General features: G+C 38.8%; 2 protein-coding genes across 3 annotated transcripts; one reads left to right on the top strand and one right to left on the bottom strand.

Moving 5' to 3' along the window:
- The first annotated feature begins 1,351 nt into the window (after positions 1-1,351).
- LOC104594838 (uncharacterized) lies at positions 1,352-2,731 on the top strand. The gene has a single exon (XM_010255340.3). It carries the CDS (start codon positions 1,352-1,354, stop codon positions 2,729-2,731), a length of 1,380 nt encoding a protein of 459 aa, XP_010253642.3.
- Positions 2,732-6,412: 3,681 nt separating this feature from the next.
- LOC104594837 (putative E3 ubiquitin-protein ligase LUL2) lies at positions 6,413-13,179 on the bottom strand. Of its 2 annotated transcripts, none has more exons than XR_016082094.1 (4): positions 11,881-13,032; positions 8,240-8,735; positions 7,094-7,288; positions 6,413-7,013 (listed from the first exon to the last, which is right to left on the bottom strand). XR_016082094.1 is itself a non-coding variant. In XM_010255339.3 (4 exons), exons 1-3 carry the CDS (start codon positions 12,369-12,371, stop codon positions 7,116-7,118), a joined length of 1,104 nt encoding a protein of 367 aa, XP_010253641.1. In that variant the 5' UTR covers positions 12,372-13,179; the 3' UTR covers positions 6,413-7,013; positions 7,094-7,115. The 2 variants fall into 2 exon arrangements, 1 of the variants encoding a protein (XP_010253641.1); XM_010255339.3 differs by having other exon boundaries at positions 7,094-7,232; positions 11,881-13,179.
- Between the last annotated feature and the right edge of the window lie 723 nt (positions 13,180-13,902).

The following is a 13,902-nucleotide window of genomic DNA, read 5'->3' as shown; positions in this document are numbered from 1 at the left end:
GTTAAAAAGCATAGTACGGGTTATGCGTTAAGCCAATGACATTATATTGAGAAAGTAGTTGAGAAATTTAAGCATTTAGGGTTTAAAGAATATAGCACGCCTTATGATTCTAGTATAAAGCTAGTAGAGTAATTGCACAACTTGAGTATGTTAGTGCAGTAGGAAGTTTGATGTATGTTATACTTTGTATTTGACCTGATATTGCATTTGCAGTAAGTAAACTCAATCGGTTTACAAGTAATCCCGGTGCAGAGCACTGGAAGGCAATTGAGAGAGTTCTTGGATATTTCAAGAGAACTTTGGAACTTGACTTGTTTTACTCTGATTATCAAGCTGTATTAGAAGGGTACACTGATGCAAGTTGGATTATCGGTAATGGAGATAACAAGTCCACATCTAGATGAATTTTTGTTCTTAGTGAGAGTGCGATCTTTTGAGCATAAAAAAAATAAACTTGTATATCTCATTCGATCATGTAATCCGAATTCATAAACTTAGCGATTTCTAGATAAGAGATAATGAATTATAAATTTATTATTAGATATAAAATTTTGGCATAATCTTATAATAGTACGACATACATGGACTTTGTCAATATCGTTCTAAAATGAAAAATCAGCGACTTTATATTCTACCGAGTTCAAGTTGCATATAAGTTAGAGCTTTAACATCTTCACGTGTTTAATCTTAAATTAATGGTGATTAGACGTTTCGGTGTCTGGACCTTGGGGTAACACCGCATATCACTCTCTTTTTTCTCACAGCACTCACTTATTACTCTCTCATCTCATATAGCTATATTTCATGCTTATGGGAATCTCTCAGTATCCCTAGATCCACCCGTCTCTCGCTTCTCTCGTCCTTCCCTTCCCCCCTTTGGCCTTGGAAGAAACCCTAGAGCGAGTAATGTAGGGACTTGGGAGGGCTTTCTGCTTCACCATCTGAAATTCACCTCCTCTTCTTTGCTTTGGTGGATCTCTCCAAGGAGGAATGTAGAGACTTCAAAAAATGCAATCTCGTCCGCTGAAGATGGTTCCAATCTGGTACGATTCAATGCCGAAAAGGATTCCGAGGAGGGTCTGGTTAGGGTTCCAAAAATCTCTGGGCGTCCTCGTGGGTGGAAATCACACCTCCTCCAGGTTTTGCACTCGCTAATCTCTCACATTCTACTTTTGTCTGGCTTGATTTCGTATTCTCTTCTAGATCTACTATTGTTTGCTTCCAACCTCGATTTTATCTTGCCGAGACCCACCTATCGCTGATCGAGATAGTTTCTGGTCACTCTCCGGTAATCCTTCTCCAAAGATCTGGTTTCTTTATGCATTGTCTGTCAGAAATTAAGGAGAAAGCAATGGCTTTTGAGTATTTGAAATTGCAATTCTTCCATGGATCCTTAGTTAGACGGGTGCTGCTTCGTGTTTTATTTTTCGCAACGGTTATAACTATCTTACCGTTCCTGCACTTCTTTCACGATGACGCGGAGCCACTTGGCCTCTTTGTTCCCAACTCCAATGACTGTTCCCGTGATATTGCTGGTTCCACTTATTTGTTTCCGGAACGGTTTCTGAAGCCTGTGTACCCTTTTATATTGCCGCCATCGGCGTCGTGCAAAGAGAACGTAAATTTCACAGTTGATCTGTTTAGAGAGCTGATTGGGAAGAAATTGTTGAAATATGGTGCAAAAGCTCTCTGTGTTGGGGAAGGATCAGATTTGGCTGTTTCTGCTCTACGGGAATTAGGGTTCCCAGATGCTCTTGGTGTCGAAAGACACTTGTTTTTCTCTCTGATGAGGAAAAGTTTTACTTACGAGCTGGAGTTCAAGGACAATTCTTTCGATTTTGTTTTTTCCAGAGCTCTCGATAGGGTATCTGTACCTGCTCTTCTCGTGCTCGAGATTGAGCGTGTTTTAAGACCAGGTGGCGTTGGATCTGTGCTTGTGGATATCACTAGTTCTAATGCTGGTGGTCTGATAAAATCGGCTACCCCCATTTCCTCCTTCCTGAAAAGTTCCAATGTCATCCAAGCGCGCAGAATCAATTACTTTACGCTGGTCGTATTCAAGAAAAGATTTGAGGGTGCCTGCTCTTTGAAAAACTACCAACTCCCTGATGAATGCCCTTCTGTTTCGAACAACAAGCCTTTCATGGAATGCTTAGAGCCTATCGCTGATGAAAATGCAGGAGCTGATAGAAATATTTCCTATTTATCGAGTTTCATGGATATCTCTTCTAGGAACAAGTTAATCTACATTGATGTAGGAGCAGGGGAATCCATAAAATCCAGAATTATGAACGGCTCTCTATCCTTCTATCCCGCACAGTCTCGAGCCTTTAATGTTTACATTGTCGACCATGATATATCTGTCCTCTCTTCCTATGTGAAGAAACCTGGTATTACTTTTGTTTACCACCCAGGCTTGGCTGAGAATAAGGTCACTGCTAATCGTGTTAGAGATTTGACCCCGTTGTCAGATGATGGATTTGATTTTCTTGTGTGGTTTAAAGACACTGTGACAGCTGAGGATTTTGTGGTTCTAAGGATGAATGCGAGAGGGATAGAGTTGAAGCTTCTCTTTGAATTATTTGAAAGCGGAGCCATATGCCTCGTTGATGAACTTTTCCTTCATTGCTCTGAGGGTGCTGATGACCAAGGCTCTACCTCTACACACGGAGACTGCAACGGCCTCTTCGACGGCCTCAGAAGTAGTGGCTTGTTTGTTCATCAATGGTAAGCTACTAAGCTGGACTGGCTTCCCATTACCATTATGATTTGCAGTTACAATCAACTATGTTTACCTTCCTTAGTCCAACATTGTCATGTTGTAGTATGGTGATCTATGTTAAAGGTCCTGTCATTGTTCCGTTTGAAGTTGTTGACTCTTCTATGCTTTTTTATCGTTTGAACTACTAAATAAATTCCATGGTATGTAGGGATATATTGTGTCTTATTATCTATCAAAAAAAAGATATCTTGTGTCTTATTGTTTCATTTTTTTGATGGATGTTGTGGTTTATTGTTTGAGAGTGATTTGGATGCACCCCTTTTTTGATAAAAGAGGCAAATTAAGACAAAAAAAACGCGTGTTTTTGGCTAATTGGCTTCCGAGAAAACAAACAGTGGTTTATTTTTCCTTTAACTGGGGGGATCTTCCCCTTCTACGAGAAAAAAAAAAAACGAAAAAGCATAACTTAACATGAGGATACAAGTTTTTATACTAAAAATCAGGGTAACTTATACCTCCCCCGTGCCCCCTGGGGTTTTGCTCAAGTACCAAGACCTCTCCTCAGGTTTACCCATTAACTTCTAACCACGTGAATACAAAAAATATGGGGGGTTTGTTAAAGGAAGAGATGGAATTAAGATAGAAAAATAGTACTTTACCATATTGCTCTTAATAAAATGCCAATTTAACCACATTTATTAGCATTAAGTATAGTTTTACCATCTCAATTTTTATTTAGTTATTTATTTATTTTTTAATTTTTTCAAAACCTATTTCCAACTTTTCATGCCCACGTTAACATCTATTTGTCCCTGTTTGGGAGGAGTACAAATATGTAGAGTGCAAATCGGTGTATTTTGTATGTATTTGAATTGTACATATTTGTATGTCATGGTTTTCAAAACCGGACCAGACCAGATGGTTGGACTAGAAAAATCGGGAACCAGTCAGGTGATTGGTACCATTTTACCCCAAAACCGTTATTTTGTCAAAAACTGTTGATTTGGTCAGCAAACCGCTGATCCGGATGGTTGAACCATTCAAACCATCCAACGGTTTTGGATGTTTTTTTTTTATTTTTTATTTTTTGTCAGAATGGGCCGTTCGTTCGGTTTGAATGTTGGACCATTTGACCCAGGAACTGGACCCCTGACTGGTTTGTTGTCCGGTTTGATTTTAAAAACCTTGGTATTTGTACTCTTTCCAGACTGAACCTTAAAAAATGTACACGGGTATTTTTGTTCATATGATATACAAGAACTTGTCATAAAATGGTAAAGCAGAGCAATCAAAATTTTAAAGGTGAGGTGGAATAAGTAACTCAACCCCGATTTATAAGGGTTGAGTAATTTAGTGTCCGTTTGGTTTGCAGCCGGAGTCGGAATCAAAATCGGAATGGTCTGTTCTCATAATCTGTTACTCTGTTTTGGTTCAGATAGGAATAAGAATGAGAATTGGATTCGGAAGGAATGAGATTTCATTCCCAATGGAGGGGAGGGAAAATGCTATTTCCTCAAATAGGAAAATGCCATTCCACTGGGAATAGGAATGGGATTCCGATTCTTTCCAATAAATGGAACCTTGGTACAAACCAAGAGGAGGTCATAAACCCCAGAGCATGTATAAAAAATTTACCTTGAAGATTGAAACTGATATTAGTTGTGAAACCACCAATACAAGGTGGGCGACATTTGGATGTTATGAATGAGACCGGATCTGCTCCTCATACATGGTGCTCACAAATGGGAACATCTCACGCAGTTGTGTTATTATTTACGGAAATGTTCCCAATGCATGATGCGATATGCCTGTGAGGAGCAGATCCCAATTCGTTATGGACTGTAATTGTGTGCCAATCAAGTGGATCCGATTTGAATGACCAAAGAAATGCTACATGTACTGTAGTAAACTGGTTTGGAGCCCAGGCGACTCCGATGTCTAGTCGCTTCTCTCTCTTCCCTATGTTCAGGAGAAACTTTGGCTCAAAATACCTTGTCACATGTGCAAAATAAGAAAGCGGATTTGTTGAATCTGATAGCTGGTTTATGGAGCTTGATTTTATGGCTGGACAGCTGGTGTAGAGAAAAAATGATTGATTAGAGGACTCCACCATTCCTGCCTTGCGGCAAATGCATCTGGCCAGTCTAGACCATCTATCTTAATTTGACGTGTCCAATCCCGCAGTTTGTCTTCAAACCTTAAACCGGGCTTTCCAAAAAAAAACTTATACCAGCATTGTATTGGGGGGAGGGGGTTGCTAATCAATTATCGATATCCAAAACGTTAGTTTCTTAATATAAAAGTTAAAGAATTAAAGGGCTTTATTTTCAAATAGGTGTTCAAATCCCCAACAAAGGTGCCAATTGACTAGTTGGTAAGGACCGTAAGGTCTCCCGCTGGTTGTGGTGGAGACGTGGGAACTGAGTTCCACCTGCACCAGGGTTGGGGAGTCATGGATTTTGGGGATGGGCTACCCCAACCCTCCCGTTGTATATCCTCATGGAGAAGGAAAAAAAAAATCGCCCACAATATTCAGATGCTTGTAGTGAATATGTAGTCCGAGGCATCAACCCTAACCCAACTCAATTTTATATTTTCCAACTTAACCGGATGACCCTAACCCAACTCAACCCTGTTTTTCTTAGATCGGCTTCAGCATGGCCAACCTGATGCTTAATATGCTTGGGAATTTCCTTGAAGCTGAACAAACCACCCTGGGTTTACAGAACAAGCTTCTGGCATTCTAGTAGTGTATGTGGCAGCGAAAGGAAGTAATTCAGACATCCAAGTAGCTAGAAGATAATTCACTGCTTTAATAAATCAAGGGTGCTAGGCTTGCAGCAGCCATCACAGACAGTCCATAGGAAATTAACTATCGACCGGGCCCACAAAACCAAGAAACTGAGACGTGATCACCAGCGGGGGAGGAAAAAAAGTTAATATTTGGATAGAAAATTAGAAAAAAAAGGGAGCAAAGTCACATAAGCATCTTGCTATAGTATATAGTAGAGCTCTAACTTGATCTCGAATTTGCTCAAAGTTGGTACACTCAAACTCAAAAGCCAATCTTTCTATAAAAAAAAATGATTTTTATTTTATATGAAAAAAATAAGAATTAAAAAAAAATATATCATTGAACTCGAGTTCGGATCAAAGCTCAGTTCAATTTTAACCAACTGAACTCAGCAGAATCAAGCTTTTAACCAACTGAACTCAAATAACTCGTAAAAAGGCTCAATTCGTCTCCACCCCTATTGCTGCGGCTAATATAGCTAATTATATTATTGACTGAAGCCATATTTATTTTAATAAAAATTATTGTACATTATTTCATATCTATGTTAAAAGTGTTAAACGCTGAAATATTAGATTTAAGAAAAAAAATGTAATATTTTTTAATAGTCAGGTCGAGGGAGTACACCCCAGGTGGAAGAACTCTGACTGATCTGATCCAAACCATCATATAGGAAGCCCTTTCTTACAGTCTTTATGACCTGCATACTAGACCTTTTAATGTAAAATGATAATGGATGTCCATACTATGAACATTTTAATGTAAAATGATCTTATCCATTAGCACAAAAAGGACATCTGTGCCTCAAAGAAGGATTCAAGGGACTAGCAATTCAGCGACCTGACAAATATAAATAAACTTTTAATGGGCCACCACGCCAAGTCACAGGAGGCTTGTCCATGGAAAACTACACGATTATGATTTATGCAACCTGAAGCTGGTCCAAAAATATGAAAAAAAAAACCGCAAATAAATACAAAAATTAACATATGAACATGACAGACCTGATGCAGAACCCACTTTAACACTGCCAGTGGTAAAAGTTGTAGCAAACCCATTCACAAACAATTAAAAAGACCCAAAAAAAAAACACATACAGCAAGCTTGAGTTAGATATGGGCAAAACACAAAAACAGTAACACCTGGTTTTCCTTAGAGCGGGCATCATGTTCGGAGTTTCCACTTTCCACGACGAATGAGAGGTCTCCTACCCTCAACATTTGGAAAGAAAATTCTTGCTCGAGAAAGCTCATATTTTAGCTGAAGCTGACAAAAGCTGTCAATCAAATATTTGCTACACCCACACCTTAAAAATCCATGCTTAGAGCTGGAGCCTGGATCTAATGCCATCCTCACCCAGTCAGTCACCCTGCCCTTACCTGTGTATAGAAGAAGCATAAGGTACGCGGTGCATTCCATTTCCACATGGAGTCAGCACAAAACCGCTTGGCATATCACACATGCTTTCTAGTTACTTGGAAGCTGGGGAATGAATGACTGAAGAAAAGAAAAACACAAGTTAAAAGACAAATGTAACCTACAAAGAATTTTTGTTTTCACAACACTTTATTATTTACCTTGCAGCATAACTTTGTCTAGTCAATCTTCAGGTCTGTTGTTGACCTTGATCTCCAGGAGCCTTTCAACTGGTTGCCTGCAAATTGGACATCGGTACGTCTGGAGCCTCAGAACCTTCGCACAGCCGCTACACATGCACTGCAAACAAATCCAACCCAACCTACATCCTTAGCTCCATGTATGGAAGATTTTGACTGAAAACAGATCAAACATCCAATCCCTTGATCATTTTAGATGCATGTATGATGCATCACACACACACACATTTTAGATGCATTTAATTTGGACAGAAATAATAATGCAGATACTTGACATGACCTCACGTCCAGACCACCATTACTTTGATCCATATGAATGAGTAGGGCAGGAGGCTAGATGGTCATCAGTTGCCACAAGCTTTGACACATTAAAGTGGGTTCAGGGACGACTTAATAATTCCACGGTTCCTCCCAGAAGTGTTCTCTGACTCAGACCGGACCAGTAGTTTGGTGAGCTTCCAGTGTCCTGGATTTTTGACGATTCATATGAGCCAAATGATTTAAATGGCTGGTTAACCAGTAAAACTATGACCAGGTAAGCTTTCTGTTTTTTCTGTCTGGTCCAAGTCTGACAACATAGCCACCTACAATACCTTCAAAGACAAGTTTATTTAACCGGATCTGCATTCTTTTCCTTGGTATTTTTACAGCTTAGAATTGATCCAACTACTAAAAATTTTTTCCATACAAATATTACTTGCTATATGGTATCCTGTTAAGGGGTCACCTTGTTCCAACAAGTGTTTCCGTCATTGACTAGGCCAGTCGGTTTGGGCTAACCTCTAACCTAACATGTTATAAAAATTGTTGACTTAACAGGTTACCTTTTTGTGTTATTTTATTTTTCTGGTTCAATTATGATAACCAGTATCATTAAAGAGGTGACCACAGGTGTTCATCAAAATTCACAGGGTGCTTTATTGGTGAAAGCTCTTCCGGTATCATGTCTTTCTGGTATCATGAATTTTTCCCTAGGCTGTTTTGTCATAATGACATCATGGGTTGACTCACTGACCCAGACCCAGGGTGCTTTTATGGGTTGACTGCTAACCTGGAGGAAAAAACATTGAGTCCAACAGTAAACAGAAACCAAATAAATGCATTTACCATGTGTCGGCAGGGAAGGACAGTTGTGTCCCGAGGTTCTGACAAGCAGATAACACATTCTTTCCCTGGGTCATTCCCATCGAAGTGATCATCAACCGAATTCCCAATACCATAAATCTCTTGCAGCTCATACCTCATTCCATTCACCCACAGAATTTGCTTGATTACTCTCACTTGGTATTCACCTTTCTCCTTCTTCTCAAATACCGCTTGAGTTATCTGAGAATTCGTGGTTCCTGGTACTGGGCTTCCTGTCTCCCCAGTTGGGTCTGCTGGAGATGCTTCAGCCTTCACAGCAAGGGGATATACTTCTATATCACCCTCTTTCATCAATTCATTCTCCTCAAACATTGAGAAGTCAATACCAGTTCCAGAAAGTTGCCTGAACTTCTGACCTAGACCTTGTTGGAAAGATACTGTGACTGGCTCAAGGTTTCCCTTCATTGTTGTCAGGTTACAGTCAGTGCCTTCCTTTGCAAAGAATACAACAGTGATGCTGTTTGCAGAAAAAGGAAAAAAAAAAAGAACTGTTAAAACCTACGTACATCTAAGAAACATGTTAAGTGCTAAACACAAAGTGTAATCATTTAAAATATGCATCTACCCACTTCGCCAACCAGTCAATCAAGGGCCATACCAACTGCATTACTAACTAGTCAGTTGACAACCATAATGCAATCACCTGGGGGACTAGGCATCAACTAGGTCAATCAGCAACTAATACACTACTCAACCTAGTCAACCAAAGTTATTTTAAAGCTGTATTTCCTCTTGCTTGTCTCTACTCATGTCACATATGCTTTCATTTTGTTATGTTACCTGCTTTAACACTGATTGCATCACAAACAAAGGTCCCATCTGAAGGTAAATGTTGAAAAAAAAAACAATAAAGAAAATGCATACAAATATGAAAAGTTCTCATGTCCTAGCACCAGAGATGTAGAACCAGATTCGCAAACAGCATAGCAGGATCATGCAGCCAACCCCAAATCTTATTGAATTGAGTTTAGCTAGTAGAGGTTGAGATGGGCATAGATGTAAAATAAGAAATGAAGGAGGATAAGTTATATAGATAAAATAAATACTGCAAAAATCCAACAATACAAACCAAAGGAACACTTCTTCCTAGACCAGTAAGCTTGCCCAACAGGTTACATGCTTCATCTGCTGTTTGAACAAGCTCATTGCACATCCAAAATTAACATTAATTTTTGGACGTTCAGTTTTCAAGAAAATAATTTATGAAACTAGAAACAAAAATATCTAGCAAGAAGCAGATAATCCTTGGTTGGTCCTGCTATAGCTTCCCTGGTAAGGGAAAGAGAAATAAGTGGACAGTTTCTGTCATCAGTTTATACTGCATGCTTTTCCCGAACCATGTATCTAAGAGTATAATCAGGGATTCCTCCCAGGAATAGGATAGACCTCCTAAAGTCTACCAGAGCCCCAAAAAGGCTTAATTTAAGAAAGGAATGGACTAAGTAAACCAAATCAATATGGCTTTGCCATGGGAGCACATAATAAGAAAGACAACTTCATGACCCAATTTCCGATTTCTGATACATCAGAGCTTGTGTTCACTGCCACAAATAATACCATTAGAATCAAACAAACATATCTCTTCAGGCAAAATCATGGTCAATTGAACATCAAAAAGGAATTTTTTAAATATTATATTAAATATATAAAGCATCAGTTACAAACTAATTAAGGAAGATAAACCAGCCGGCGATTTCTTTCTACATTTAGAAATCTTCATACTGCTCCTCATCCTTTTCTATTGTGAATTTTTGGAGTTAGAGATGGTGTTACCCCTTATCCCCTTGCAGTTTTTTCTAGTACTTACTGCACTTTAGTTTACTTTTGGGCAGATAAACACTCATTTCTCCGTGTCTTTTAAACATATGTTGTCCAAGCCAGATGAGCAGCCAATTCACCATCTGGAACCTAATCAGGTGGCTATGAGCTGACTTTCTATCTATCGTTCAAGTGTAACTGATAAAGCCAACGGGAATCCCATGGATATCTTTCACAAATACTCAACAGGTCAGAAATAACCATCTAAAATCTACAACTTAAACATGTAAATTTAGAAAAATACATGTCAACAGCCTTGTAAACAGAGATATGCATATTAGGAAAACAGGACACAAAACTTGTATACAGATGATTGAAGTACACTTAACACCAGGAGAACTTGTGCAAACACTAGACTTTATGGGTATATGAACCTTCAGTTCACTACATCATACCCCTTCGTCCAAAATAAAAGGACATACAAATTGGGTGGCCTAACTACCAAACCTATTTTAGAAATCACTTTTCATCAAGTATTTAGATTTTGCTTAGTTAAATTAAAACATAGAAGTAATTCTATTTGATAACATTTATAGAAATGTTCATACAGTTATTTATATATAACCACAGTTTTTCTAATTTAATAACTTCCACTCACTTTCTAGTGTATCAGTTTACTTTTATCATTTTTAGTAATCATTGGAGGTTTCATATAGACTTACTTTAATTTCATTTGTTTTGATTTTTGAACACACATTAGATTCATTCTAGAAATCTTAATTGACTGTTGTGCTATTGATGCACATAAAAAACATGGGTTTTGTAAACTGGTTATATTTGAATGATGATAAATTGATAACAGTATTGGATAACCCAAAAAAAAAAAAAACATTGACAGCTTGAAGGTCGGATAATTTTATTTCCACAGCAGGTGCGGCAATTAATGTAGGTACAGAGAGCCAAAGTTGACAGATTACCTGCCCGTTGACATTCAGACTTTTCCCTTCAACTTATAACCCTTGTAATTTATTATCCCTTTAGTGTCCCCCTCTCCTCCCACTATTCACCTTTGTTTGTCAAACCCATACTTAAGCAATCCATAACCAGTTATGAAGTGTCTGGGCTGGAAATACAGGTTTATGCATAAAGTCATGCCACCAGTTCTCATATTCGAGGGCTATTATCCATGGCAATCAGAGGTAGAGGAAGGGGTATAAAGACCTAACCTTTGGTATTTTTTGCACAAAGTGACCGCACTCACACTTGAACCCATGCTTTTCATCTCCAAAATTTTACCACTACACCAAGCAATTATCCAAAATACTTGCAAAAAATACAAAAAAAAAAAGCAAGGAACCCAAAAAAGAGAAGGGGGGAAGGTCACAGAAAAAAGAAAGAAAAGAAAGAAATAATGAGACAACACAATAGCAAATGGAACAACAAGACCCTCTCCAAAATGTCGAGAAGTTGCCAAAACACTTGCATGAATTCTAAAAAATCAATGAACTAAGCCAGACCAAAGACACAACCGCCTCATGATCAATAACTTTCTTAATAGTAATTTATAGTTGACGTTACCAAGTCATAGGCTCTTCAGAGAAACAAAAATAAGTCCATCGATTAGGAAGAAACAAATGAAGCAATATAGAAAACTCAATAAATTTAAACTATAACAACATCGCCAGCATGCTACCATCAACAAAATCTAGCACTTCAGTAAATCGAAACCTGTAAAATTTAATGACCTATGAGAGTAACCACAGAAGCATTGTTGCAATAAAAATAAAAGAAAACGGAAAGTACGTAATTCTACGGAAATTGGAGAAATTCGAACAACAAAATACCTTCCCGCAACAGTTGCGTCAAAGGTGAAAGCTACGAGGAACCGCCCAGGATTTTCCTCGTCCGGCTCAACTCTCAGAGTCTCCTTCTTGAGATTGACATCATTACGAATTGTAACGGCCTTCTGGTGCTCAACATAGGGAGCAGGAGGCGGAGCAGTCCCATAAGGATGGCGTCCGGTGACCCAGTTTGCATTAACGGGATCGGCATGGGAGCCGGCTCCGCCGCCACGGTGGTGGTGATCATATGGAGCAGGCAAAGGGATCGGCATCGAGGGTGGGGGTGGCGGATAAAATCCGGGGTGGTGATAGTATTGAGCGGGGTTGGGGGTGGGGTATTGTGGAGGGTAAGGAGTAGCAGCGGCGAAAACATAGCGGTTTCCGGTGATTTCAGGCTGAGGAGGTTGGGGAGGAGGAGGAGGTGGTGGGTGGTTGTGATGATTCCCGTGTCTTCGCCTGCCACTACCTCCACTGCTGCTTCCAAAATTTCCCATTGTTTTTTGTATAGTCGTTCTGTTTTCTCCCTCTCCTTAAGCAACTAACAAATTAAAAAGGAAGAAAAACTTGAAAAATATTCAAAACCTAAACTCGGAAGAAATCGAAGTTCCTTTATGTTTCCTAGAGAAACAAAATTGAATCCATATAGTGAAGAAGGTGAAGAGGTGAATGTTTAGGACATTGTTCTGGTCTTAGAGATGAACAGGAAAACCAAAAACCTGGAAGAATTCGAACTTTGGAAAGTTCATTCTAGTTTTTAAAGATAATCAAATTCGAATAAACGAACGGGAAGGGGGGACAACCAAGTTCAATAATTATACTTTCCTCTTTTTCCTTCCCTTTGTCGAAGACAAAGAATAAAAAGAAGGGATAAACCTCAGAAAAGGAATGTAAATACTTGAAGTACTTGTTTTTTCGCTTGTTTGGTTATCTTTCTCCCTTCCAGATTGCCTCTGAACTCTGATCCTTTTGTTTCAAGAGAAAATGAGGGGATTGGGAGAGAAATCGGATTCTGATTAGGGTTCCAAAATGTGAAAAGGGATTGGGGTTTTGATTCCCATAAGTGGTGGTGGAGGAGAAGTTGGTAACCAGAGGCAGAGAATCAAAAAAGGGGAAACTTTTTTGTGATGTGTCCTCGTTACGGTAATGGCATTGCGTAAAGCTCCACTCGTAGCAGCAAGCAACAGAAGCAGAGAGAGTGGGGAGGGACCCTCTCTCATTAGTTATTACTCTCTTTTGTTAGTGGACTCCTCTGTTTATAATTCTCTTTATTATTATTATTTTTTTATAACTCGTAACGGGCCTAATGGGCAGGCCCAGTGCATCAATATTTATATTAACACAAGAAAGAAAGAAAGAAAAAAATGTATTTAGAAGCCTTCCAACAAGGTAACAAGTCACTGTCCGTTGCTCCACCTGTACAAAAAGAACAAATAATGTAGCCACGTGGACGTGGTATGTCATAATACATCAATACTAGGGAGCGATCTAATCTATAGTCGCCAGATTCCTGCATCCTCCTTATCTCCAGCTGCATGTGGTGCTCCGAGAAATGGAACTAGCCACGTATTGTTTTAAAAAAAAAATATATCTGAAATATCTTCTAATTTTATTTTGACAATTTTTTAAATGTTCTCTCATATACTCCAGAGAGCATCTTATCCATCATGCATCAAATAACAAAAATAAAGATACCTCGAATGAGTTAATTGATTGAGATTGGGTCGTGTAATTCTTGTTATTCAGATATTATATCTGGGTCAAGTGTCTTGTTGTGAATCAGAGACTTGAGAGAGTTAAGGTACCTGAACCAACCTGGTTTGTATATATATATATATATAACCTTCTCATATAGTGTGATATTGGGGTATTGAGCACCCCTAAGACAGTGTAAACTAACATTTTACAGATTGGAATAGTCTTCTTCTGTTTTCCTACATCATCTCAACTGACTTGCTCCTTTTTATTTATATTGTTCTGAACTTGTGATAACTGACTCAGTTCCGATAGTAAACAAAAACCACCAAA

Source organism: Nelumbo nucifera, chromosome 2, assembly GCF_055504915.1.
Source record: "Nelumbo nucifera cultivar China Antique chromosome 2, China Antique-T2T, whole genome shotgun sequence".
Lineage (NCBI taxonomy): Eukaryota > Viridiplantae > Streptophyta > Magnoliopsida > Proteales > Nelumbonaceae > Nelumbo > Nelumbo nucifera.
This window is presented reverse-complemented; position numbering and strand designations above follow the sequence as displayed.

Coding starts and splice junctions, on each gene's coding strand:
- LOC104594838 (XM_010255340.3), top strand. CDS start 1,352: ATGGCTTTTGAGTATTTGAAATTGCAATTCTTCCATGGATCCTTAGTT.
- LOC104594837 (XM_010255339.3), bottom strand. CDS start 12,371: ATGGGAAATTTTGGAAGCAGCAGTGGAGGTAGTGGCAGGCGAAGACAC. Junction 8,736..11,880: donor GACGCAACTGTTGCGGGAAG/GTATTTTGTTGT, acceptor TTCTGCAAACAG/CATCACTGTTGTATTCTTTG. Junction 7,233..8,239: donor TCCTTCCCTGCCGACACATG/GTAAATGCATTT, acceptor ATTTGTTTGCAG/TGCATGTGTAGCGGCTGTGC.